Source organism: Falco punctatus (genome assembly GCF_963210335.1).
Source record: "Falco punctatus genome assembly, chromosome: 8".
Taxonomy (NCBI): Eukaryota; Metazoa; Chordata; class Aves; order Falconiformes; family Falconidae; genus Falco; species Falco punctatus.
Window position 1 is genome coordinate 58,761,273 of NC_137588.1, and position 27,154 is coordinate 58,788,426.

Sequence of the window (27,154 nt, forward strand, 5' to 3'; positions counted from 1 at the left end):
TGACCTCGTGGTGGGCCGTGCCTGGGCCCGGGATCCGTTACACCCTCCCCGGTGGGAAACGGGGGCGAAGAGAGAGGCAGCGAGGGGGGCAGGCCGCTGACCGACGGCGGGTGGGCAGGGCGGTGATAGTTCAGTAACATCCATTCAGTTTTCCAGCCGTGAAGATGGAGGCCTTGCTCGTACAGTGCTCCAGAGATGAATCCTCAGGGCTGGTTTACTGTTGAGTGGACATCAAGATGCTCTGAGGAGCTGCTGAGGCATTTTTGGGGCTAAAACAAGCAAATGGTGAGGGGGAAGAAGAAGCTGCTGATGCAGAGCAGCTGTTGGAGAGGGGCCCCGGGGGCAGAGGGGCTGTGCCGTTACCACCCCCGGCCCCATGCTGATACTTTCCAGGAAAAATCTGGCTCCCTTCACTTTGGCAGAAGTTTATTTTTGGAAGGTTTAATAATGTCCGTGGTGCGCCTGTCGCTCACTCAAAATACAGACCCTTTATTTGTATTTATAGGCAAGATATAAATATAAAAACTGGCAGGGCTCCATCTGGCTCGTGCACCAAATGTCTTTGACACCAGCATCATCCAAAGCTGTAAAGCCAGTGGCCAGGTGGCAGTTTTACAGCTCCTGTAAATGAAATGCAGACCTGGCTAGTCCTTTCTGGGACTGACCTCCCCCTGCACAAACGGTCATTGATGCTGGGTGTAAACGTGGTCACAGCACACGCCGTGATGGGGCGGCTGGCCCAGGGAGACTGCTACTGCTCTGAGACAACCTGAGGTACAAGGTCTGATTGGCTGGTGGTGTGGTTTGGAGACCTGGTTCTCCTAATCAGAGAATAAGGGTGAGAGGGCAGAGAGCAGTGAAGGTTGTCTCCCAAGGAGGCTGTGGACCAGGGCTGAGTGGACAGGCAGCCTGGGGCACAGCCTCGGGAAGCTGACTTCACCCACCTCTGAAAATGCAGTTGGGTGGAAATACAGCCCCTGTGGTCCACAACACAATGGGCGCTGCCTGCTGCAGACAGATTGATGAACAGATTTGAATCTACTTTGATGTGGTCTGGAATGGTTTTACACCTCCAGGAAGTGCTTAGTTTGCCTTGATTATCAAAAAACCCCCCAAATCTTAACATGGAACCAACCCTCCCCTGCCCCTATCTCTCTCTGATCCCACCAGGAGCCTGGTGATTACAGGAGGTGCTGCCCAGGCCTCAGGCAAAAAGAAGCTAAGGGTCTCTCCTGGGCGATGAAGCTCTCTAAACAAATGTGGTACCATTAAAGGAGCCCTATGTAGTGCATGGAATTGCAATAGCACTGTTTAGGTTGGTCAGAAAGCAGGGTGGATGGGACATGCTGGAGGAGGGCTGGGAGATCGGTGAGCAGATTTGCAAATCATGAGGATGCCAGCAGAGAGAGAAAGGCAGGTGAATACTGACTGCTCTCAGAGGTGGGGTAATACAGGCAGACCCATCAGCTCATGTTACAGGCAGAAGGGAGCGAAGTCCTGCAGGGAATGGCGGCAGTGTGCTGCGTCTGGGCTGGGAGTCTTCCACAAGGCTAGCTTTTCCAGAGCTCTCTGTTCTCTCCATGGCCAGGGATGATGCTTTACAGGGTGCATGGGGAAACCGAGTGCGTTAGTTTCCCCTAGCGTTAGGGTACCAGAAGTCCGACAAGCCCCTGCTCTGCTGCATTTTAAGGCCTCTCCTCTACAATGGCTCAGGACTTGCACACACTAGAAAGCATAAAGGGTTTGGCTTTGACCAATTTCAGTAAAACATGGACGTGAAGAAGATTGATGAGCATAGATGGGAGGAAACGCATTCAGGAGAAACTGCTCTCAAGAGAAGCAAATAGAGTATGTTAAAGCCCTGAGTGCCCATGGACAAATGGCTTGAAAAATTGACTCCATTTTCCCCTCTCTTCGTAGGTCTGCTACAGTTCAGGGTCACTTGAGTCCAAAGCTTCATTCCCTCAGACCATGGATACCCTTAGCAAACCACAGTGCGGGGCCTGGGAGTAACACAACCCACTTGAATGAAGAAATCTGAAAAAAACCAAACATGTATGCTGCACCACAATTACAGGTAGAGAAGGTATTTGAGGTGGTTAGTAAACATGCCAAATAATAAATAGAGCTATTCAGTCAGAGTACAGCTGCATGATTATAAATAGGAAAATCTACCCCAGCCCAAAGCCAGCTGAGACCCAACAACATACACTTATTAAGGAGTGATTTTTTGTGTGTGTGCATTTTTTTGAGGGAGGTTGAAAATATTTTGCCCACTCTTTATTTTAGGAAGGTGAAATGTCCCTGGTGGATTTCAAAAGCTAACCTCTCGGGTATGTGTTCTCCATGCCAAGATACTGAGTCATGAAGAGATTGGAGGAAGCTGTTTCAAATCCAGACAGGGGATAAAACAGCTGTAATTGAGCAGCCAGCTCAGCTCAGACTGCTAATAACCGCACAGCCCCATCCCTGCCCTCAGCCATACAAGCTGAGAGCTTTGCTCGCTGCCGCTTTCACATGCTCTTTCGTGATTGCTTGGGGTCAAACTTGTCCACACCTATTCTGTTCTGAATGACTGCTTGTGTCTGGGCCAAACCCGGGTTCAAGGAGTGTGCGTGCAGGCTGGAGAGTGCTGTCCTTCCTCCACTGTGCCCAATGGGAGCTGACAGCCTCTAGGCATATCTGCTGGACCCTTGGGCTTGCAGGGACACTGCTGCTCTGCAAGCTTCAGTTTAATGTTTTTGTCCACCCATAAGCTTCCGGCATATCATGTGTTGTAGCAGTGTGGGGGGGGGACATCTCCCGTCGTGGTCCGACCTTTTTGTTTGGTGCCTGTGGAGTTGCTTATGCCTGTTGTGGGGTCGCAGAAAGAAGCGACTTTGAAATCCATAGGGATGGCAGGGTGGTACCTGTGGGGTCTAGGTATGGGAGGATCCCAGGCTGTTTGTCCAAGGAAATTTCTGCCTCCGGCTGCTGGTGTTACACCACAGTGGTGGACCAGGGACAACAGAAGAGGTGCTCTGCCTGCTTCTCAGGTGGTGCAGCTCCTTGCCTGACCCATTTTGTGGCTGCTGATACCAGCCAGAGCGTGAGCTGCAGGCGTGTTCTCCTTCTGCCTCAGCTCCAGGGCAGGATCCCTCAGCCAAGGGGTGCAATGGGTGGCCAGGGACATGATTGAAAGAATCAAGTCACCAATATTCGAGTGAGCGGAGGTTATCTTTATTCGGCAGCGCTGGGTGCATGGGGGATCGCTCCACCAAAGTCATGCACACCAAGGGAACCTTTCAGCCCCCTCTTTATACAAGTCACTCATGTCTATTCATTAACGTTCCGGGAACTCATTAACATATCTCGCACCTGGACAATTAGCACATTCCCATTCAAGGACCTAGTATATCTTCAAGATAACAACATTAACGTATCTCATGCCTGGACAACTAGCACACTCCCTATTTCACCCATTCAAGGATTTAGTGCATCCTCAAGTCAACAATGAAGGTCTCCTCAGATAAACATGAGCACGCTGTTCTTTAAATAAATCATATATGGCCCATTATTCAGACAGGACCCTTGTTACCCCCAGCAGGTAACTCTGATGTGTCTCACAAGCCAGACTGTCAGCTGAGAGTGCAAGCCATATTTAGGAGGATAATCTTCATGGCCCAGTTCAGAAGCTGAGTTGAATTTCTCTGCTCTGAGTGCCCAGCCAAGAGGGCTTCGAGCTTTCTCACTCCTGAAAAGTGCCCCGGGGGTGCCACCTGGGCTGAGCGGAGCAGGGGATGTATCAGGAGAGGTGGGGATGGGTCAGAGCAGGGGGTGTGCAAGAGATGGATGGAGATGAAAGGTGTTAAGGGACAGTGGGGAGAGGAGGTGGGAGCACAGGCAGAGAGAGGAGAGGTGAGCGCTGAAGGGAGACATAGGGACAGAGGAAGGGGTTCTCATTTCCAAGGGAAGATGAGGCAGGGAAGGAAGCAAGGAAGCAGAGAAAAATCTGAGGAGAGATGGAGAAGAGGAAATGACCAAGGAAAAGTAAAGCCACCACAGTGGTTAGCCTGGGGGGATTTGTTCACTGGTGCCCCTGGTTTGGCAGCTCTGGGAGTGTGGAGGGAGGGTTGCCAGGTGCTGCTCTGTGGGGGTTTGAGTCACCGCTGATATCAGCATCTCTCACCACCTCCCGGGGAACGTGTCCTGGGCTGCAGCCAGGCCCCGGGCAGTGCTGGAGACAAAGCCAGTTTCCCTACCCTCTGCCTGGCGGGGTGGGCTCGGGCTTTGCAAGGACAAGGAGGGGCTTTGCGAACAAACTGACTCAGGATTCCCATTTTTTCTCCCCCCTTTGTTTTGCTGTTCTCTCTCCCCCTCCTCCTTTTTCTTTGTCTGCTAATGCACAGCAGATGGGAGGAAATGCCATTTTAAATGCCACAGCATCCTGATGAAATGCGATGGGTTATGGCAATCTCGGATGAATCATGGCATTGTTTTGTGTACATGGCCCTGCTGTGGCTCAGCCTCGCTTGGGCAGCTTTCTGCCTACAATTTTGCAAATAAGGTTAGGGTTGTTTAGGCATCCATGCCAGCCTGGTGGCAGGTGTCCTCCAGGGCCTTGGGTGTTCAAGTCATATTAATCAATTAACCAGCTGCATTTGTGGAGGCAAAATCCAGCCCACAGTGCTTCTTTACCAGTGACAAAACCAGCAGCTAGCTTTGAAACATCTGGTCCATGCTGCCTTTGGGGACGTGGGGGTTATAAATCACACTCAATTCCCGTGTTACATTTATAGGATTTCCGCACAAGGTGGAAGAACAGGGTTGAGAGAACCCAACCCAGTGCAGCACAGCCCTCCCCACCACTTCCAGCTTAGCCTTTGGACCCTCTGGAAAGCTGGGCTGTGTCCCCACGCCTGCCTTCTCCTTGGCCCCACAGCTGGAACAGATCCACAGAGCCAAGGCTGAAGGGGGTTTCTGTGATGTGGCCACTTGCTGCTGGGGCTTTGCTTGTGGTTGTCAGATCATTTCACCTAAGCTGTCAGGCAGGCATTGAATAATATTGACTCACTCGCTGGCAGCCTGCTGCCAGATAAGAAGGAGCAGCTCGGAAGTGGAAAAAAAAATAATATATACAGACATATCCCAACAGCTCCATCACTGAAACTTATAGTGACTTAGCCCTGTTAGTTTCAAACTAATTAATTGTGGGGAAAAAAAGTCACCTCTAAGCCTGCAGAATATAAAGCAGTCTTTTAATTTTGGTAGCTGAAAGAACAGATTTGAGAACTCCAACGAGCAGAAGACGTGACATTAAAATTTGGTTGCAATATGCTTAATTTTAACAATTTAGATTGGAAGTGTATAACTGCCTGTGTGTCTACTAGCGTGGCAGTTATTCAGCGCTGGCACTGAAGAGCTAGTAGCATTAAGCCATTTAATTTCTCATTTTTTTGGTAGTAGATCTAATACACATCAATGCAGCGAGCAGAAGGGCTGTTATTATTAATCAGCCCCCATCCCAGCCCTGCTTTCCCCCAGGCTCTCACTCTCGTTTGTAAGCGTATCCCTGTTAAAAGGCCTGGCAGCCTCACAACGCAGCATGGCCAACACCAACAGCCACAACAGCTCCACTGTGTTTATCCAGATTTCAGCAGCTCTACCTGGGAGGAGAGGGGAAGGGGGCTGTGTTGGCATTCATCAAGCCAGAGCTCTGGGGTATTATTTTTCTCCTGTCGGGCATCCTTTGCTGCTTTAAGTCAAAAGCTACGCAGCAGGAAAAGGAGGGGAAGGAGGGAGCAGGAAGAGGCAGGGGCTGCTCGTGCTGGGGTCAAGCCATAGACCTGCACCGTGGCTTGTGCCTTTCCAGCACCCTGAAATTTCTTGGCTCAGTTCTGACCAGAACAAAACTCTTGCTCCTGGTTAAGTGGCCCAATATGAGCCTGAGAGAAGAGGAAAACCCCCTTGATTTTCAGCAGTGAGCTGTCCCACTGGCATGGCTGTATCCTATAAATTCACCCTGGGACAGCTGGCTCCTGCTCATGCTCCCACCAGACCTGGAGCATTTGCTCTCCAGCCAGAGGTCTCTTCCCCACAGTCCTTGACAATAACTGCCACTCTTGGCCAGCCAGTTTGCTCCAAAATCCCCCTGTGCGTTGTGTCTGGGAGGCTGGGAAAGAGAGGCAAGCTTGCCAGGGCAGGATGGCTGGGCACAATGGGTCACCCAGGGGAGGGTACACCACGAGGAGTGTCACTGTGCACAGCACGTACCACTGCTCTCCCCTACTAGCACTGTCCTGGTGTGGGCACAGCTGTGTGCCAGTGGTGAAGATGCAGTGATCTGAAAACAGGGGAAAAAATAGGAAAAAAATAGGTAGTAATTCAGCTCTCTCTTTTCAAGGGTTTCTGCTTTGTACATTAACATCCCTTCTTGGTCCCCCTCCTGCCTGACTGTGGCTGCTGGGCACGGGGAGAGTGCCATTAATGGGCTCTTGATGTGTGTTTATTTCGTTTAGCACATCCCGAGTGCCGTGGTGAGAGCTTTAGAGACGTTCGTTATGGTGATTGCTTTCCCTGCTTATGAAGATGGAAAAAGTCACAGTGGTTAAGGGAGGGGAGTGGACAGATGCCAGATGCATTAGCGCTCTGGGCAGTCATGGAGAGCCTGCTTGTTAGATGTTTTGCCTCAGAAGGAGGAGGGTTGTGAAGAGCACCACTTCCCCATGACCTGCAGCCCTTGGCCAAGCAGCTGCGGGTTGAAGGTAGACCCTGCAAGCGACGTGATACCCCACGAGGGTCTACCCTTGTTCGGCAGCACAAACCTTGCCTCATGTCATGGTGGCGCCAGCCCTTCCTCATGTTTGCAGCACGAGCAGCCAAGTCTGGGGCAATGGTCCTGCTTAAGCATCCTCATCGTCCAAAAGCATGAATGCCAAGCCAGCCTGGCTGGCTGCAGGCCGAACGCCATGGCCCTGTCTGGGACAGGCAGCCACAGCAGGAGAGGTGATTCACCCAGCGCAGGCAGATGACATCGCTCCCTCTGGGTTTGTTTCGAGGTGGCTTTCCCTCTCATGATGGGGGATTTTGCTCTGAGGGGATACAACATGTGTGTGGTGTGGGAGCCAACTCAAGCAGAGCAGTGGGTGATGCCCCATTCCTCCCAGCACAAGGATGTCTGTAGAAGAATGGCTGCAGAAGCGTGGCCATAGAATCTCTGAAGATCTGCACAATCCAGGCCTGGTATTAGAATAGGCCCGTAATCAGAATTGTACTGCAGTTGCTGTGCTGAAGTTAACAGGAAAGGTAGCCCTGAGCTATTCTTGAATCCTGAGACCGAGTAATTATGTTGTGCCAACAGGCCGTGGCTGTAACAAGCTGCAGCTGCTGGGAAAGCAGGTGCAGGGCCAAGAAAGACAGGGACCGGTACGGGAAGATAGGGAGTAACAAACTACAAGGCTGCAGCACAGCAACACAATTAGCTACATGGATAGAATGCTTATTTTAGTCATGATAATTAGGGGTGTGAGAACCGCGCGCATTTAGAGACTACTAACCAATTATATTTCTGCTTTACGAATATGCATGTGTATCGGTTCTGTATAAGTAGTGTTAGAAACTAATAAAGTTGAGCAAGATGCATAACTCATATTGAGCGTCTTCTTGACTCCGGCGAACCCTTCTTCCAACAGATGTCCTCTGAGCAGGCACTCGGTGAACCACCTTTGAGCCATTACCTGACTACTCTGCTTGGTCCCTGCCAGACAAGGGAGTGGGCGGGATGGAAAGCTTGTGCTCCTGGTAGCCAAACCTGTCACCTCCTGGGCTTCCCAGCCAGGCTGTGGAGCACTCTGCCTCTGCTGGTGTGGGACGCAGCTCCACTCTGGCTCCAGCCACATTTTCCAGATGGATGTGACTTTGATGTACCAGAAAAGCTCAAGTTTCACACAAGAACAACATGTACACACGCACTTGCATACAAGTAACATGGGAGAGGACCAAGCTTGGAGCTGCGCCGATGTGGACAGCAGAGATGGGCTCCTGCAGCAGTGTTAGTCCCTGTCCTCACTGCCTTGCTGAGGGGACAGCATGGCCAACGATGCCTGTTTATCCGTGTATGACAACAATACACAGGAATTACAAACAGATTCTTGCCTTATCTTGCTCGAGGGTTTTTGCAGTAAAGGGATTTATTTTAGCTTTTCTGCCAAGAAATGTACTCAGCGATTCCACCAAAGCACATATATATGTTTCTCTTGGAAACAGAAAAAAACCATTATCCATAAAAGCCCTGCACTGTTATTAATCTCTGGGTTTTCTTCCAAGTTTCATTAGGAATCTGGACATACTTGAAATGGCTTTCAGATAAAGCTGAATGAATCTCCCTCTGTCTTAGAGGCTGGTATGACTTAATTTCCTAGCTGAGATTTGGGTGGGTTGGGAGTTGGGTGGGAGATTTCCAGCCACCTAAACTGGGAAGGAGGGAGTGCCTTAAAGCAACCCAATCTGAATGACTCGCAGATGCTTTCAGTGGCTTTCTGGGAGCACAAGAAGAGCAGGGGCATCCCGATCGAGGGAAACTCTTCCTTGGCCAGTGTTGAACCAGATGGGCAAGAAATTGCTCTCGAGACACACGACTCCTAGGGCAGGAGAGCTGGGAGAGCTGACCCTCTGGGGATGAAGAGCCTCTCCAAAGCCCCTGAGAGCAAAAGCCAAAGCAGGGGTGCTGGAGTGTGGAGCAGGCTGCAGGCACTCCCCTGCCTTCCCTGGAGCAGGGGTCCTGGATGTGGCCACCTCAAAGCCACAGCAAGCCTGCCAGCCCTTGTAAGCCACAAGAGGGTGACAAAGTCCCATCCTGTGCTGCGGTGGCCCTGGACAAACCCAGAGATGTCCCCAGCTAGCAGAGGACAGCAGTCCCCCTTGGAGGCTAAGCAGGGCTGGGCAACCAGAGGCTCTTGGAAAGTCCTTGCTGAAGTCTTGGATGGGAGAGAGTGCTGGCTGGAAGTGGGATGCTGGTACTGAGGAGCTGGGGACTTATTATTTCAGCCTAGATTTAGTTAGCATCAGTGCTGGCATCGGCAAGCTGTTCCTGTTGCCAAAAGAGGGGGGAACTCCCCAAAATCTCTGTAGCAGGCGGGGAAAGAAACCTCGCCCTTGCTCCGTGTTGGTGGTCTAATGTGAAACCCACGTTTTAGAGTAATTGTGGAAAAATGGAGAGCTGCTCAGTAACTGCCCTTTGTGATCACTGGGGAGCTGCGTGGCCAGCTGGCAGCATGACCTCCTGCTGCTCCAACGATGCTGGGGGCTCGAGGACAGGGGTTGCTGGAGGAGCCACCCAAACTCAGGCAAAGCTCGATGGAGGCAGCTTGTTGCCACTGCAAAGGGTTCTGTGGGAGCATCTGCACCACCTGGGAGCGGTACGAAGCAGGAAAGATGCTCCTGCTCCTCCTCGGCTGCCCGGGACATCCTTAGGGTGTCGGCGAGTGGTCACCCTGGCCATGTCACACAGCACAGGCTGCAGGCTCCTCCGTGCCCGTGCATTTGGGCTGCCTGTTGTGTTCTGGCCTCATGGGGAATCTGTTGCAGCTCCTGACCCCTGTGGCTTTCCTCCCTGGGGAAAAGCAGTGGTCCCCGCTGCCTCTTCCCTCTCCTGCCTGCCTCCCAGTCTGCAGCATCCCCCTGCCGCACTGTGTGGGCAGCGAGCATGGGGCTTCTCGCAAGATGATCTTTGCAATTCTGCTTCTAGAGGGACAACCCGCATTTCTGAACAGCCGCTCGAGGCACTGTCCAAGACAGAAGATTAAAGTGTTCTGGGAGGTTTCCAAGCTGGAGTCTCATCCTCCCCCAGTCCCAGGAGGCGAGGGCAGTGGGTGTGGGCTTGACGGCATCTCCGGCCGGGAGCTCCAGCCAGCTCCCTTGTAAACTTCATCTGTCACTGGGATGGGAAGAGCCTGCAGTGCATCAGACAGGAGGGTGGCTCTGCCAACCTCTGATCTTATCTGCTGATGAAAGCAGACCGTCGGGCGGGGAGAGCTGGCCGTGCCTCCCTGGGAAGGACAGGCTGCCTGGCCGGAGAGCCAGCCGCTGTTTTCCCACGGAGCGTGGCTTTGTTTTACCCCTCATTCTGTTGCAGGAGCGTACGTGCGCACCAGTGCATGTACGGATGTGGTATATTGGGGTGTATATTTGCAAATCCCCTCACTCCCTTCTGTTTCTTATGCTGCTATGGATAGAAGTATGAGGAGAGAAAGGGACGATTGCACCCCTGGGTGCTTTGCGGGGTGCCCGTGAGCCAGGGATGTGGGGTGCGGCTGTGCAGTGTGATATGGAGGAGGGTGTGTGCCCGGGTAACAGCCTCTCCTCTTGCAGCTGCAGCTTCTTCACCGAGTTTATATTCCAGGGAGATTCCTCTATTTTCTCTTTAAATACTAGAAGTAATTAGATGCTGCTTATGAGTAATCGCTGGGACTAAACAGTCTGGTTTCATTTAAGTGGTCAGTATGAAGTGCCTCATGATTTGGTAGGGAAAAAAGCAAGAAAGACTCTTTCTCTGTCAGGCTCCCAGGAGCTGCCAGGGGGTTAAACCCCATTTTTCCTTGCCCACCTGGGACTCACTGTAAAGACCTCCCTGAGGGAGGCGTGAGAAGGGCAGTGAAGATGGAAGAGGGGCTGGTTATGGCAAAACCAAGGGGGCCATGGGGTTTGGTGGGGAAGAGCTGATCCCATGCTTACCTGTAGCCCCACAGCAACATGCAGAAATGTTTGCTGCCACTTCCCAAGCCAGAACTGTGAAAGCCTTAAGCCAATGTTAATGACCAGCTTGCAACACACTGAATTTTACAGTCCTCGGTGAAAATTGTGACAGTAAATCTGCCTTGGGCTTCAGTCGTTAAGTTGCCCTCAATACCACAAAAATCCTTGCAAATTTCATGTTGACTTTGGCCGTGCAAACGCTGCTCTGTGTTGCAGTGTTAATGGCAAAAGAGATTTTCAAGGCCTTGGATGCGGTGGCTCTGGTTTGGATGAGCCAGCGGCAGGGAGCGGATGGAGGGAACAGGCTCCGTTTGGTGCGTTCAGCACATTTTATCAGCTTATCCGATCCGTAGGCAGATGAAACAGTGCAAGTCAGACGGGGTGAGAAGAGATTTCCCAACAGGGTAAGCAGGCATTTGGAGGCAGGAGGAGTGTGGGAACTGCAAGGGAGAGGGAGTTTTGGGACCTGGGGCTGGGAAAGGCTCTGTGCCCTCCCTGCCTGCAGAGATCTTGGGCTGCGGGGCAGGACAGCATGGACCCAGCCGGGCTCTCCAGCCATGCTCAGCATCCCCCCAGACAAGCTCCATATTTGTCCCATCCTTCATGCCACTCCCTGGAGATGGAGCCACATCCTGATGTGTCCCAGAGACCTGATGCTGAGGACCTGGACCAGGGCTGACCCGCACAGCTGTTCCCACATTATCCGTGCAGCCCTGAGCTCTGGTCACCTAGCAACTGTGCATCGGATCGCGCAGCAGCATTAAATAAATGGTGTTCGGCAGGACCATGAACCCTGCTGGGCCCCACATCCGCATCGCCACAGCTGGAGGCTTGGCTCTGGCAGCACTGTGGTTGCCAGCCCACAGCCTGTCATGTGCTGTCAGGGCAGCTACATAATCCGTGTTCATGCTCCCCCTTCCTAAATCCCCCCTGTCATCCCAGATTTAAGCCAGTCCTATGGCATCCAGTGCACTGGGAGCTGCTTTCAGCCTGTTTGAGAATCAGCTTCTCCCAGGGTGGGATCTCAACCCCCAAGCTTTAACTTGGATCCTGGGGCTGATCTACATCCCCTGCTTTTGTTTAGCTTGGTGTTTAGGGGAGCTGAATATGGGTTATACCTTTCCATTTATAGTTTCAGCAAAGCATGATTGGATTTTGTTCCAGTCATTTTTTATCTTGACTAAAATGTCGGTTTTGAAGACCTATTATTAGCAATTTTGTATAGCTTCTGGATTACTGCAGATAATCATGAATCACCCTCTGCAGTATTGATATAGGTACTTTAAGCCTCCCAACAACCACCCTGTAAGTTATGCCTGCAACTGAGAGCAGAAAACCCTCGATGGTAATGGGTGGGCTTGAAATACGGGGACGGCGCTCCAGATCCGCTGTCTGCGGAGCACATTTATCTGCTGTCCTTGCGTGCGACTGGAGTCCTGGTGCACATGCCATGGCTCAGCTCCAGCTCCCAGCACCAGCTCAGGACTTTGCTTCCAGCGTCTTCCAACCCCTTCCCCACATTTCTGCTGCTTGGTGGCCATGTTTCCGAGCAAGGTCCCCCAGTGCTGGGTGTGATGCTTTCTGTTTGGGTAACCACGTTTCTTTGCTTGATCTGGTGGTTTTTCTGGTGCCTGGTGGGCAGCTGCCTGCGATGGAGTAAATACGGCTCGTCCTGACCCATGGCTCTGACAGGAGGCTGCTCCAGGCCCCTCTGCTTTGAAATGAAGTTATTTCCATGTATCGATCTCACCCTGGAGAGCTGAGCTGCAGATGCAATGTGTTGCCCCCAAAGAATCACTCCTGGAGTTTTCCATTCGAGGGAAATACTCCAGTGTGCTCCTCAGTCAACTCGGCTGACAAACTATTTTTTCTTGTTATGATTTTGCTCTGTTTCCCAGATGGGAGGGAGGAATCCAAGCTCTGAAGTTTATTCCTAGATTTCTCCGCTGATGAAGCTCATTACACAACTAGGAAAGGAAGCTCTGGCAGGCTTTGGGCACGACTGGTGGAGCAGCATGGTCATCCTGGACCTCTTTTCTGCTGGTTTAAGTCCAGAAGTCAGACAGGTCTCTGGGTTTAAACAAGGACCTTCTGGTTTGACTCATCTTGGGAAGCAATAGCAGCAACAAGGCTGATGCATTACAAACCCAGGGCAGAAGGGAAAGTGAGCGTTCAAAGCTCCATCCCTTCGTATCTTTCTTTCCACCCTGCTAATACGTCTGTGGGCACCCTGGGCCTTCGAAGAAACTTCAAAGGAGGCAGCACACCCTCTCCTGTTAGCAGTGAAGGCTGATGAATAAGAGTGGACCCACCCACTCGCGCTTTAATCTGTCATGTTCTATGGAAATTAAGCCTTTCTCTTACAAGAAGGCAATTTGTGCTTTTGGCATCCTTGACGAGAGGGAGCTCTCATCTCTCCTGCTGGATTATTGATACCTTTTGTATTAAGTAATGCAGTGTCTAATTGGGCTCTTTGCCTGTTCTGAACTGCTCCCCAGCCAGCGCTCAGCAGAACAGAGACCTTTTGAGACGGTGGGAGCGGGTGCTGCCAGCACCCATGCCCAGGGCTTGCCGCTGCCTGCGGGACAGGGTGGGCAGTGGAGAGCCACAGGCGCCCGGGGTCTGCCCAGCAGCGCTCCCTGCCCTCTTCCTGCTCCAGCGGCTCGGTTGTGGCCAGCCTTGATGCAAAACCCTTTGAAATGCCCCTCCTGAGCTTTCCGCCTTCCTCTCCTGCCAAAATGGAAAACAACCCTTGGTGCTGGGGGAGAAGCAGCCCCTCTGTGCCAGCCCCCCAGGGTGCTAAGGAAACATGTCCTGGGTAAACAGGCGGCTGTTCGCTCTAATGGGTTACAGGTGCGAGCCCGGCTGGCGCGGGCAGGTGTGTTTTCCTTGTGCTGAACCGGGGTTATAAACAAGCAGGGTGCTCAGGCCATCCTGCCCTGCCCTGCCGCGAGCTGCCCCGGTGAGAAAGGGCTCCTTGTCCGGGGCAGGCAGCCGAGCCAAGCTGGGGAGCGCTGGGCTTCATCCTCCTCCTGCTCCTGCTTTGGCTCGGGGTGGCAGGCAGAGCTCTGGGCAGGCATCCTGCCCGCTGGCCGTCGCATCTCCTGCCAGCCAAAACCCACTGGCTGCCTTTGAAGAGGTTGCACCTGAAAGGGGAGATGGAAGCGAAGGGCAGACAGGAGCCAGGAGGCTGCCCAGCCCTGGGGAGGGGGTGGCCAGTCCCCCACAGTGCTGTGGCTTGGGAGGGAACCCAGGACCCCCGGCGGGGCGTTAGGAGGAGGTGGAGGGGCTGGGGCTGCTCCCATGGACCCAGGAGCATGCTGAATTCCTGGGCACCTGCCTGCCGTAGCTGCTCCCAGGGGAGCAGCCTCCCTGGGGGCAGTGATGGCGCTTGTCTCATGTGAGGGGGGGAACAGCCCTCACCTGCCTGGGGGCTCTACTGAAGGTGCCAGGGTGCAGCCCGGTGTGGCTATGGGATGGAGGGTGGTTTGCCAGGCGGGTGCTGGGAAGAATTGCTCTTTCTTCCCCAGCCCGGGTGAGGCTGCATACTTTGAGGATTGAGGAGTTTCTGTGTATCCCATGATAAATCGTGTGATGAATGAAGGTGGGGGAGTCCAAAATCAATAAGATGGGGAAGCCAATGTCAGGGTCACACGGCAGCACTGCCAGAAACCAGCCATGCTAAATGCTTAAATCCTTCCTTCCACCACCTTGGGACATTCTTGTCTGCTTCAAAGAGAACCCTCAGAGGCCAGGGTACCGCTGACTCTTTTTTTATAAATTTTTATTTTAAGCAAAGGTTGGTCCTTCTGGAAGGTGTGTATGTGTGTTGGGGGCAGAGCAGTGTCCTCACCAGGAGGTTGAGCCATGGGAGCCTGATGGGACTGGGCGCAAACCCATCTGCCCAGTGTGCTCTCTAGCTTTCCATTAAACGCTGCCACATGCAGGCAGATTCCTTGCCTCCAGCCCATCCTGCCTGCAAAGCCAGACTCAAGTTTCTTCTCCTGACATCCTCCCCGAATACTGTGGGGATCCACATCCCAATGCGTCCCTGGTTCACATCAGCTGGGAACTCTCCAGCCAGACTGCCAGCCATCACGCGAGCCCCAGGGCTCTACTGGGAAACTGCAGCGGCTGCAGCGGGGAGTGCCTTGCTTCCAGGGGGGGCTGGATTTTGGGTTTGGGAAGGGGGGGGGGGGCAGGATGAGGAGGGAGAGCACCCAGGCGCCGTGGAAAGCTTGCCATAAGGCATGGGAAGAAAGGAGCGGTGCCAAACCCATGGGCTCCTCTCCAGTTCTTCAAAGCAAGCACACCAGTCGTTAGAGAGAGGAGAGGAGAAGGCGGTGAGCTGCAGTTTCCCGGGAGGTGGGGAAAGGCGAGGGGAGGAATATTATATGAAGGAAGGGGAACTGATGGACTGAAGTCTCCTGAATGAAGGGGAAGGAGGAAAACAAATGTGAGCAGGAAGGCGTAGAAGTTGTTTCACGAGAGAATTTGCAGAATCATTGAGTTTTATCATCAGTGACCAAAAACGGAAGAAAAATTCCTTAGCCTAAGAGATGAACTGCTCATACTTAGGGCTTGTGTTTCATATTTTGCTGGTGCTGTGTGACTGGGAGAGGAAGAAGGGGAGCATCAGTGTTTTGATCAGGAACAAGCCCTGGCCAAGCCGAACATGTGTTGTTAGAGGCTATGGTTTACATTAGGAAAGACTCCAATATTGTGCTACGGCTTTTAAGTGCGTTTTGATGATGATGATTATTTTCAACTGTGCAAATGGCATGAAAGACGGGCAGGGTACTGAATAAAAAGGCCGTTTGGCTCCAAGAACAACATCCACCAGTGCTGCCGAGCCCTTGTCAGAGGGACAGCTGATGCTTTCCTCTCTGCCCCCATAATGCGCTACCCCTGTGGCTTTGGCACCCTATGTCATGGCTGCTGCTGCAACGCTCCTCGTTCCTTTAACAATGATGAGGGTTGCATAAGCAAGAACTGATGCAGATTTGCTGTTTTCTCCTCCCCTGGCTTCAGCTTCCAGAGAGCAAATTATGGTGTGTTCAAAAACCTCTGAGTTCCCCCAAACCAAGCCCCGTCCCTGTAATCTGGTCAAGGTCTCACCACAGCGGTTGCTGCTAGAAAATCAGCTTCTACCCACAGGGTCCATGCGGCCAGAGGCAAGGAGGTGCTGGGCTTGGGGTGGGGAAAATGAAGTCTTGGAGTGGGAAAATGCGATTCTGGGGGCTGGTGGGGAGGAGGCAGGTCACAGTGCTGCCTGGGAGAAATGCTGCCTGCCTGCTGTGCACCAGGGAGGGGAGACGGTCCCTGGGGATATCCCTGGAGGATAAGGCACCAGGGGGGCAAAGAGCGTGTATGGCAGAGGAAGACCAGGAAAGCACCATGATCCATCCCTGGGCTGCGAGCAGGACAGCCAGGACCTCCTGAAGGCTTCCAAAGCCAATGGAGAGTCGTTCACCTCCAGTCTCATCCTCTGCTGGGCTTGGGACCAGCGATGCCTCCAGCCTCCTTCCTTCCCTCCCCACGAACTACCTGACCACCCCCTCCTCTCAGCCTTTTTTTCCCCTTCTAGACAAAATAACAAGCTCTCTCCATTCCTGGGACTGCTCCCTTCTTTTCCAGACTTGCCTAGGCTCTTTCATCGTGCCAATAAAAAAGTAAATGCATCACACGTTGGCTGGGGAAAGCGGAAACCCTTAAACATCTAAGAGGCGAGAGCAACACGCTGTGTTTTTTCGAGGCTGGGCTCAGCTCCCCGATGCCCTGTTAGGTCAAATGTCTTGCTCTGAAGAAGGAGAGAGGGGACTTATTAAAAACCTTTCATATTTTTTATTTTTAAGGTCCCGTTTCGGCAGGCCGGAGGCTGAGGCGTGAGCAGGGCTGCTGAGGGGGAAGGGCACCAAGCCGGCGGCGTGCAAACAGATTGTGCAATATTTGCCTTGCACAGAGCTCCCATTGTAAAGCCTGGGAGTTCTGCTTTCAATAATTCCCCTGCCATAATGCCCCATTGATGGTGAGAGAAAGGCAGTATTGAGGGCTGAAGGGGCTCCGGCCCCAGGAAGGGTTAAAAAATAAAGAAAAAGGGGAAAAAAAAAAAAAAAGATTTGAAGCTTAGTTTTAAACTTTGCTATGTGGCCCTCATGGCAGCTCGCAGGCGCTGAGAAATATGCGGAGCCTGTTTGCATAACCCCGTTTGCAGCGAGCGCTGTCGGAGCCAAAACGCAAGTGCGGCCGGAGCCGGGGGGTGGTGGGGAGAAAAAAGCAGGAAGGACTGTGTTTATTTTCGTTCTTGCCCCAGGCCACATAAAATTAATAATAATAAAAAAAGAGGTAATATTCAAATATTTGGTTAGAGAACCAGCTGTGCAAATGCCAGGAGCTGTGCCAGCTGCAGGGACTTGGAGGGACCTGGCCCAGGCACTGGTCGGGGTTTGCTGCCTTGCAGGTCATGCCACTGGGCTGAAAAACACCAAAAAGGAGTGTATTAGGCTTTGGCTGATGGCTTTGCCCTGGCTACTGTGTGATTTCTCAGTGTGGGGAGCTTGGTCCCAGCTGGGAAGGGTCCAACAGGCATGTGGAGGTGCTGAGCTGGGGTGTGGGTGGGTGATGCTCTGCCCACGGAGCTGCTGCCAGCCCCGCAGCCAGCACCCAGCTCACCCGGTGGGGCTCCACATCACCTTGAACTGGTAAAACCCCCACGGATCAGGCTGGGAGGGATATCCAATATCTTTTGTCGCAACAGCTGCTGCGACGGGGAGGAGCAGGGCTGTCCTCGCCTGGGCAGAAGCAGGACCGAAGCAGGCAGGGGCCGTCGGCTGGCTCAGCATCCATGGCCAGGCCGGCTGCCAGGGGAAACCTCCCTGTTGTGCAATGTGCTGGAGCTCTCCAAGGAAGCTCCTGGCTCTTGAGACATCTTTGAGTGAGGCTCGACAAGTGACTGCCTTGAATTAAGAGTGGTTGGGGGGGTGGCTGCAGGCCCTGAGTACTTTTTCCATCCCTAGACCTTGTGATGCATTAATCACCCTCAGAGCAGCCGTGCAGCCGGCTTAAATTGTCCTGACCCTGAAATTCCAGAATTGTCATTTCTTCCTCTTCCTCCTCCTCCTCCTCCTCCTCCTCCTCCTCCCTCCCAGCTGCTCCTACCTCCTGCCTCCCTGTCAGATGATTTCAGCAGGGCTGGTTTGAGGGTCCCATTGCACACTGTTTCTCCTGGGATCTAGAGTGGTTTCCCCATATCCCTCGCAGCTTTTCACCTTTTTTATAGTTTCCTGGAGAAGAACCCAGGCTGTGCATCTCTCTTTCCCAGGAGGTGTCCATGTGCTGCTGGGACCCAGCCAGCTGTCCCTGAACCTTCAGAGCAGGGTCACTGCCAACAAATTCACTCTTTATTCGCCCTTTGGCTCTTGGAAAAGCTCCTTGAGCTGAGTTAATCCCACTGTTTCCTCCCCAGACCCAGGGCCAGTTAGGACCTACTGCTGATTTCCCTGAGCCAGCTGTTCTGGCTGGGCACAGGAGGTCCCTTCCCCATGTCCCTGCTGCCACCTCCTTCCCTCCTTTCAACCCTCTGAGCTCTGGCTATTGACAGAAGCTTAAATTCAGTGTGACTCTCCCAGCCCTTGCTTCCTCATCTTAAAGCGTGAGCAGGATGCGACCCACCATGTGGCTGCAAAAGCCACTGCAGCAGCAAATCTGTGCACCCAGGAGGTGCTCAGCTCTGCTTTTGCTCCTCAGAGGTGGAGTCCAGCCCCATTCCTGCAGCCGAACATCTCTTCTGCTGCCCCCTCCTGCACCTCTCGCCTCGCTCAATCCTCCAGCCCCAAACAAGGCACAGTTTATTAGCAGTCTGTGCCGCCTTAAAATACTTTCGCTGCTGCATCTCAGCCCTGACATCTCCAATTTCCTCTCTAATCTGTAATATTCACCCAAACTGACTATCATTTATTATTTGGAAAGAGCTGTGATTGTAACCCCTGGTGATAATTCTGTCTCTGGTCCAAGGTGTGCATGGAGCCATGTGTATGTGGCCACAGGTCGGGATGCTTGGGGAGCCCTACAGCCCCAGGTAGCTCAAGGGGGGCACAGAGAGGTCTCCCTGGGCTGCAGAGGTCCATCAACAACCACAGAGGAGCACAGAGGGTCCAGGATTTGGGTGTCCCGAACCACCCCCTACTTCTGTTCCCCTTAAGTCAGGTCCAGATTTTTCCAAGAGGAGAGAATTGTCCAAAACTAAAGACTTGAACAGAATTAAAGGGGAGGAGAAGGAGACACACAGGAGGCAGGTGAGTAGTGGGAAGGAGTGAGGGGAAAGGAGAAGAGAAACGGGCGGAAGAAATGACTGATAAACAACCAGGGATTAATCAAACCTTGTTGAAGGGCTTGACCCAGCCCTGCCACGCTCCTTCAAGCAAGCAGGGGTTTCTGCCAGCAGGGAAAGGCACAGAAAACAGTTATCCATCCCTGCCTCCTGCTCCTGTCCCCCCCATCCCTCCCTGCACTCCTGCAACCCCCTGCATCCTGCCTGAAACATGCTCTCTCTCTGTCCCTGTCCTTGTCCATGTCCCCCGTGCTTGTGTCTAAAGCCAGGAGGGAGAAGCCCACCCTCCCTCTGCCTTTCCTAGAGTCACCCCTGTCCCTGGGAGTGAGGAGGAACCGTGTGCTCCCTCCTGCCCACTCCTCCACAGCGCTTGGGCTCCCATGGGGCAGGCTGGCGTGGGGCAGTGGGGAGGTGTGGGGCACAAGGGGGCTGGAGGCATCAGGGGAAGGGCAGCGCCTGGGCAGGGTGTGGGGGGAGCCTTAAGAGGGGACCTAGAGGAGGGGATCCAGGAGAGGGGATGCAGAGAGGAGCCTTGGGCTGGGGACAAGGCGGGCAGTCCAGGGCAGGGGGCCAGGAGCCACCTGGCTGAGCTGCTTCTCTGAGCCAGCCCTTGCCTAAGTGCAGGCAGAGACCTCCCAAAGCCTCCAGCGAGCCCCCGCTGCTGCAGCCGTGCAGTCCTAAAGGCAGGCAGGGTGGCAGGCTGGGGGGGCTGTGTCGGGGTGCCCTGTCTGCTGGGACCACCTGGGTCCCCACTGATACAGTGCAAAGAGCTGCAGGGCTCAGCTCCCGGCTCTGTCAAGAGTGGGTAAACGTGGATGAGTTTGTGCTACCAAAATCCCCCCTGCTGGGCCAAGTCCTGCCCTGGGAAAAGTTGAGGGGGTGAGATGCGTGCTAGGCGCGACGGCTTCCTGGTGCCTGACGAACACTGGCCCTGCAAAAGGGATTACACAGGAGCATCACCCGTCTGTCCCAAAAGCTCCCCTGAAACATCAGGGCACTGACCTGGCCCCTTGTTCCAGTACCCCAGGCTCAGACCAGTACCCTTGAGCTGGCAGAGATCTCTAATTCACATCAAACCTTGCCACTGGCTAGCTGTGGCCATGGCCAGTAAGAATGATCCCTCTCTGCCTCAGTTTCCCCACTTGGAAAATGGGTGCAGCAGCACTCGCCTCACTCTGCAGTGCTCTGCATGCCCCTGGGTGGTTTTACTCAACACTGGGAGTGTCCCAACAAGTTTTTGCAATTTCCCTTTGCCCAGGATTTATTTGGATGGTGATTCTGGTAGCGCAGGCAGCTGGCCCCAGCAATCCCTCCTGGGGTCCCAGACCTTCCCACTGCCCTCCATGGCTGGACACTGTGGGGGCTTCAGCTGAGCATCCCACCGTGGCCATGGCCCATGCATCAGGCGTCTTGGGGCAAGTGGGGAGGGAAGTGCCAGCAGCTCAGGGAATACCACGCTTAGGACCCTGCACACTCCAGGGCTTCCCAGCTTTTTCCTGGAGCTGCTGCGCTGGGAGGGGCTGAGCCTGCGGCTCCCCATAAACCTGGCAGCTTAGCCCACGTCCCGGGCAGATGTTGGGACTCTGCCTTGGAGCAGAGGGTGGGAAAAGGAGAGGGCGGCTCTTCCCGGGAGAGTGAGGAGGAGAGCTCGGCACCACTGGGCTTGAACTTTAGCACCCTCTTCTGCAGGACTTTAAAGAAAGGGATCATATCCTGAGCGAGCTATCTGGATAGCTGGGCAGGCAGAGGGCTGGAGCCAAGGAGAATCCAGCTACTTTCTCTGGTGAGGTTTTTATGGGGTTCTTCATAAAGAAATAACGCCAGCGCGAAAACGCCAGGAAGCCAGGAAGTGTTTCTAGTGCTCGGGACGCTTGGTGAGCAGCTCTGGGGCTGCCGTTAATCACTGCGAGGAGCCCGTCCTGCCGTGCAGATGTGTTTGATTGGAGCGGCGCGAGGGTTATTTTCTTTTGACTGAAGGCAACCCAGCCCCGGCAGATTAAGTTCTTTGTGTGCACACGAGTGTGCCTTCATGGGAGCTGCTCCTGCAAAACTGGCTGCAGGGGTTTTGGGGGCCATCCCCTAGGTTGGGGGGGCTCTCCCGGAGGAGGGGGAGACCCTGTTTCCGTGGCTCTGAGACGATGCCGGGACAGTAGCTCCCTTTGCAGGCAGCGCAGCGTGCTCGGGATGGCCGTTTATGCCCTCACGGGCTTCTCGCTCGTCAGCCTGCTCAGCTTTGGCTATTTATCCTGGGACTGGATGAAGCCCAGTTTGGTGGCTGATGTGGCCACGGACCCCATGGAGAAATCGCTGCCTCCTGCATTCACCAGGCCGCCCCACATCATCTTCATTCTGACTGATGACCAGGGCTACCATGACGTCGGGTATCACGGCTCAGATATCCAGACGCCAACGCTGGACAGGCTGGCAGCGGAGGGTGTTAAGCTGGAGAACTACTACATCCAGCCCATCTGCACCCCGTCCCGGAGCCAGCTGATAACCGGCAGGTAAGCCAGTGCCTGCCCACTCACGTCCCCCCTTCTGTCCCTTCCTCAGCTCTGTGGGGCTTACCCCCGGATTGCTGCTAGACAGATGCCCCTGTGCATTGGCAGATGGTGGAGATCCTCCAGAGAAAAGCATCTTGCTGCCTTTCTCTAGAAGGCTTCCCGGGTAAACGGTTGATTTTTGCATGGAATAAATAGCGGCACATGGCAAGGCCAAAAATGCGGATGCCATTGGGCAACATACATTTCTTTGGGATAAGGTGGTCTCTGGCCACGAGGTCCTTTAGTTCTGGGCAAGGAGCTGTCCTGTGCCTCTGTTACACTGGCCCTTGGGGTTTGCTGCTGGGCTGTGAGGTCAAAGGATGATCCTCCCCTGCATCTATGAGTCCTTTAGACCATGCTCTTCCTGATTGCGTGTTCGGTGCTGCACTGGCCAGGGCAAGCTGGATGCTGGTCTGGCACCCTCCCCATGTGGCACAGTCAGGTCTCCCCTTATTCTGGGCCCTTCTGCCTCCTGGGACAGATGGGGCTTTCCCTGGAGCAGTGCTGGGAGCTCAGCACTCACCGTAGGAGGCAGATCTCATCAGATTGTCCTCTTCTGAGGAGTGGGCCCCAGGGAGGTCCCTGGATGTGGTACCTAATGCCTGAGTGTGGTGGAGCCCACCAGGGTCCAGGCAAAAGCCCCTCTTCCCTCCTGATGGCTCTAGAGGGGTCCCAGGAATCTTAGGGGTACACAAAGCAAGGGGGGACAGGGGTGCACAGGCACCCAGGTGGGGCACTGCAAACCCACAGGGATTGCTGTGCAACTCTTGCTTGTGCTGCCCAGCCCTGACAGAGCCCAGCCACCTCCCCTGGGCTGGCAGGAGTGGGGATGGCTGCTGGTGGCATCCGGCGAGAGCAGACCAGCGTGCTTTTGACATGTCTGCTGAGCCCCCTCTTTTTTTTTTGCATCTGCTTTTGGTACTTTTGGGTGGATGAGGAGCTCCCTGTCCCTGCCGCAGAGCTTGCTCCATGGGGTTGGGTCAGGTGACACGGAGATCTGCATGCATTTGGGGTCTCCAGCACATAAAGTGCCATCGCATTCCCACCCAGCACAGCTTCTCATTGCCATTGATTCCTCCTGACTCTTCCCTGGCAGGTACCAGATCCACACGGGGCTGCAGCACTCCATTATCCGCCCTCGGCAGCCCAACTGCCTGCCCCTCGACCAGGTCACCCTGCCACAGAAGCTGCAGGAAGCCGGTTACTCCACACACATGGTAGGCAAGTGGCACCTTGGCTTCTACAAGAAGGAGTGCCTGCCCACCCGTCGGGGCTTTGACACCTTCCTGGGCTCCCTGACGGGCAATGTGGACTACTACACCTACGACAACTGCGACGGGCCGGGTGTCTGTGGCTATGACCTGCACGAAGGCGAGGACGTGGCTTGGGACCAGAGTGGGAAGTACTCCACCTTCCTCTATGCCCAGCGTGTCAGCAAGATCCTGGCATCCCACAGCCCCAAGGAGCCCATCTTCATCTATGTGGCCTTCCAAGCAGTCCACACACCTCTGCAGTCACCCAAGGAGTACATCTACCGCTACCGCTCCATGGGCAACGTCGCTCGCCGCAAGTATGCTGCCATGGTGACATGCATGGACGAGGCGGTGAAGAACATCACCTGGGCCCTCAAGAAGTACGGTTATTACGACAACAGCGTGATCGTATTCTCCACTGACAACGGCGGGCAAACCTTCTCCGGGGGAAGCAACTGGCCACTACGGGGCCGTAAAGGGACGTACTGGGAAGGAGGAGTCCGTGGCATTGGTTTTGTCCACAGTCCCCTGATCAAGCGCAAGCGCCGGACTAGCTGGGCACTGGTTCACATCACGGACTGGTACCCAACTCTGGTCAGCCTGGCCAGGGGCAACCTGAGCAACGTCCCAGGCTTGGATGGCTACAACGTCTGGCCTGCCATCAGTGAGGGCAAGGAGTCACCGCGAACTGAAATCCTGCACAACATCGACCCCCTGTATAACCATGCCAAGTACGGCTCCTTGGAGGACGGCTTTGGCATATGGAACACGGCCGTGCAAGCCTCCATCCGTGTTGGGGAGTGGAAGCTTCTTACTGGTGACCCGGGATACAGTGACTGGATCCCACCGCAGACCCTGACCAATTTCCCAGGGAGCTGGTGGAACCTGGAACGTCTCACCGATGGCCTGAGGAAGTCCTTGTGGCTCTTCAACATCACCGCTGACCCCTACGAGCGCTATGACCTCTCGGACCAGCGCCCAGATGTGGTCAGGACCCTCCTGATGAGGTTGGTGCACTACAACCGAACGGCCATCCCGGTGCGGTACCCTGCGGAGAACCCCCGGGCTCATCCGGACTTCAACGGTGGTGCCTGGGGACCTTGGGCCAGCGAGGATGATGTGGAGGAGTGGGAAGGTGGTGGGGAGCCCCTGAAAAGTAGGAACAAAAAGAAGAAGTGCAAGATCTGCAAGCTGCGCTCTTTCTTCCGCAAGCTGAACACCAGGCTCATGTCCAACCGCATCTGACAAGAGAATCCCCCAGCACTGACCCAGCCTGGCCAGGGTGGAGCTCCAGACGGCAGTGCCGCGGGATGGGAGTGTGGAAGAGGGATGGACAGGGAGATGGCCAGCACTCTCTTGCTTTCTCTTGCTCCGGTGTTCACTCCAGAATCCTTCTCTCTGGCTGGACCGGTGGCTACAGGGAGGTGATCCCAGTGGGCAAGGAAAGGCAGTGTGGGCTCAGCCGTGCTGCTTGGCGGTGGTGCACAAGTCTGCTGAGCTGGGATGTCCCATGCACAGCCCCTTCTGGAAAGGGAGGCCCTTTTCTCAAGGACTCTGCAGGCATTTGCAAGCTCTGAGTGTTGGCCAGTGCAGCGGCAGAGGAAGCGCGGGACCCTGGGGTGGTGATGCAGAGGGGCTGGCCAGCCTCAGTGGCTCTGCCTGCAGGTTGTCCCTCCTCATTTCCCTGTATGTACATGCTCCTGACTTTCGGCCTGCTGCCAGGCAGCTGTCTTCTTTGCTTTTGCTCTGGGAACTTGAGGGCCTCCCCCAAACCCAAGACTGTGGCGTTTCCCTATTTTACTTCTTTGTGGAAGGATGGGTTCCTGACCTTGGATGTCAGACCTGAGACTGCCATGGCTGGACTCAGGTTGCTGCTACAGGGGCCTCATGTGGAGCCATGGCTTCTCCTCTCCACTGGCTTGGGGGGCCGGGAGCAGCCCCGGTGAGGAACTATGGCTTATGGAGAAGTGGTTGGGTGCACTCAGAGGACAGATAATTTTCTACAGACCCACATTTGGGACGCAGGTTTGATCCAAGCTCTGGTGGACTTCATGTGGGTCAGCCACCCAGCAGATCCTTTCCTCCATAGTTCTGCCTGGCCAGACCTCCCATGTGCATGGCTGTAGGCACCCACGTTCCTCTCCATGCATTCTATGCATCCACCCACCCCCCACCCCCCAACTGCTCCTTCCCAGTGCTGGGGCTGTCCCCGTCCCCACATCCCTGCTGCTGAACCTGGAGCGGTAGGAAGATCTCAAGAAGGTCTCTGCAGAAGCTGATGTTCTGCTCTGTTGCTGCAGGACTTCGAAGCTGGGGAGGGGGGGTTACGGGAATGACTCCCACCTGCCAGCGCCGCACCATGTCCCCTCGCTGCAGATGGGCACCGCTCTCCCACCAGCATGCAAGTAGCAGGGGGAACCAACTCCCCATCATCCACCTACCATGGGGAGCCAGCCCATGAGATTGCTGGGGGCCAGGCAGCTTGGGAGCCGGGGCAGCCAGCAAAGCGCCATGCCCCCGTGCCTTCGGCGGGGTGTGAGCGTGCGTGCTTGTGCTCAGAGGAGAGCTGGCGAGGATGAAAGAGGGTAAATAGCTTTAAAAGCATTTTGGATGCATGGTGCATTTCCATTTACACAATGTGTTTTACATTTCTCCCCACAGGTTTCTCTTGGTGCAGCGTGTGTAGGCGAAGGCCCTGCTGTGAATTTTGAAAATAGTTATTTTTGTCTCTGGAAAATGAGGCCCGTTAGGACTTGTCAGCTCTTGGATGAGCAGTGTGGGCTTTCTTTTTTTTTTTTTTTTTTTCTCCCTCTCTCTCTCTCTCTCTCCCTTGCAAAATAACATTCATTTAAAATCTGTCATTGAAAGATGTGACAATTGGCAGCGTGCACACTGAATACCTTTCAGTGTGCTTTCAAGCCCTGTGTGTGAGAAAGGGACGGGGACGGGAAGAGAATGCAATGACACATTTGTGTATTTTTTTCTTCTTACTCTTAGCTGGATTATTTGGGGGAATTGGGATTTTCTATAGAAACAAAGGAAAAAAAAAAAGCTGACAGCAAGGCAGAATAGAGGAGGCCTCTTGCTGTAGAGGTGGGAAGGAGTTTGCAAAGCCAGACCGTGGCAGTGTGTGCATTGGTCCCAGCTGCTCTGCGTACGCCCATCACCGTACTGTCCCATCGGCCCCATGCAGCCCTACAGGCATGTCCCTGGCAGTGGCATCAAGGACAGGTTTCAGAGGGGCACCCAGCTCCTCCATCAGCTCCATCTCCATCCCCGACTCCCTTAGCACATTGCTCCATGGGGACCAGCCCACAGGCGAGCCCCAGAAGCGTGCTGCACATCCTCGAACTACCTCAACCGGCCAGCTTGATTCCTCGGGATGCGTGCCACCAACGTGCCTGTCGGCAGCGGGGCTGCGGCACCGGCTGCCGTTTGGCAAAGCCAACTGGTTGCTGAATATAAAGCAATGCTTTGCTGATAGAAGAGGAGGCTGCTGCAAGCAGAGAAGGAGCCAGAGGAGGGCAGGGGATGATGGCTGTGGGGGGCTCAGGCATGAGTCATGGCAAAGGGAGAACTGGTGTTGGAGGGAGCGGGAGAGCGGGGCTGGCCATGGGGCGGCAACAAGGCTTGGGAAACAGCTTTCATTTCCATATTTATATAAACGCATCCAAGTTTAGTCCTTCTTTTATTTTTTTTTCCTTCAAAAATGGAAATTTCCATGAAAACATGTTTGATTTTTCTCCCTTCATTTTTACTAATAACCCCACGATAAGGTTCATCTGGTCTTGCTTCATTTCCAGTTTCTGATGTGCTGGGATGATGCCGGGTTCACGCAGTCAGCCTAGCCATAGCGTTGGATCTTCATTCTTCCTTTTTTTAATTATAAAATGTTGCATTCTGAATTTTAACAAAAGAAACAGTTGAAGGAAAGCCCCTGAAAACAGAGAGGAAAAGTAGGCAGGAACATCTCCAGGTGTTTGGAAAGTGCAGAGCCTTGGCTGGGAAGGTGGTGGTTGCTGCATGAGCTCCCCATCCCACCACTGCTCATTAATGGTCTCTGTGGGGAAAAATGCAGCGATGTGCCAAATTCCCATGTTTTCACACAGTTCAAGCCCCTTGGGAGTGCCTGTGTGCTCTGGCTGCCAAGGGGTTAGTGCAGCTGGTGAGATGCTCAGGTGGTGGTGGAGCTCCCTTGCCCAGCCCTGATGCTGCACCCAGGAGGTGTGTGCACAGACAGGCTGAGCGCTCCCCTCCTTCCCAACCACCCTTCAAAGAGCTGTGTGAGCCCAAGGCTG

At 54.1% G+C, this 27,154-nt stretch overlaps 1 protein-coding gene across 2 annotated transcripts; it reads left to right on the plus strand.

The window, feature by feature from the left end:
• Window positions 1-22: 22 nt before the first annotated feature.
• Window positions 23-26,586, plus strand: ARSI (arylsulfatase family member I). Of its 2 annotated transcripts, XM_080399397.1 has the most exons (3): window positions 23-21,564; window positions 22,700-23,863; window positions 25,518-26,586. In XM_080399397.1, the coding sequence occupies exons 1-3, from the start codon at window positions 21,245-21,247 to the stop codon at window positions 25,540-25,542; spliced, it is 1,509 nt and encodes a 502-aa protein (XP_080255523.1). In that variant the 5' UTR covers window positions 23-21,244; the 3' UTR covers window positions 25,543-26,586. The 2 variants fall into 2 exon arrangements, with proteins under 2 accessions (XP_080255523.1, XP_080255522.1); XM_080399396.1 differs by having other exon boundaries at window positions 22,700-26,586.
• Window positions 26,587-27,154: the final 568 nt, after the last annotated feature.

Bases quoted from the DNA above. Each gene is read 5' to 3' on its own strand.
- ARSI (XM_080399396.1), top strand. From the start codon at position 21,245: ATGGCCGTTTATGCCCTCACGGGCTTCTCGCTCGTCAGCCTGCTCAGC. The intron at 21,565-22,699 runs GTAAGCCAGTGC...CTTCCCTGGCAG, and splicing joins AGCCAGCTGATAACCGGCAG to GTACCAGATCCACACGGGGC.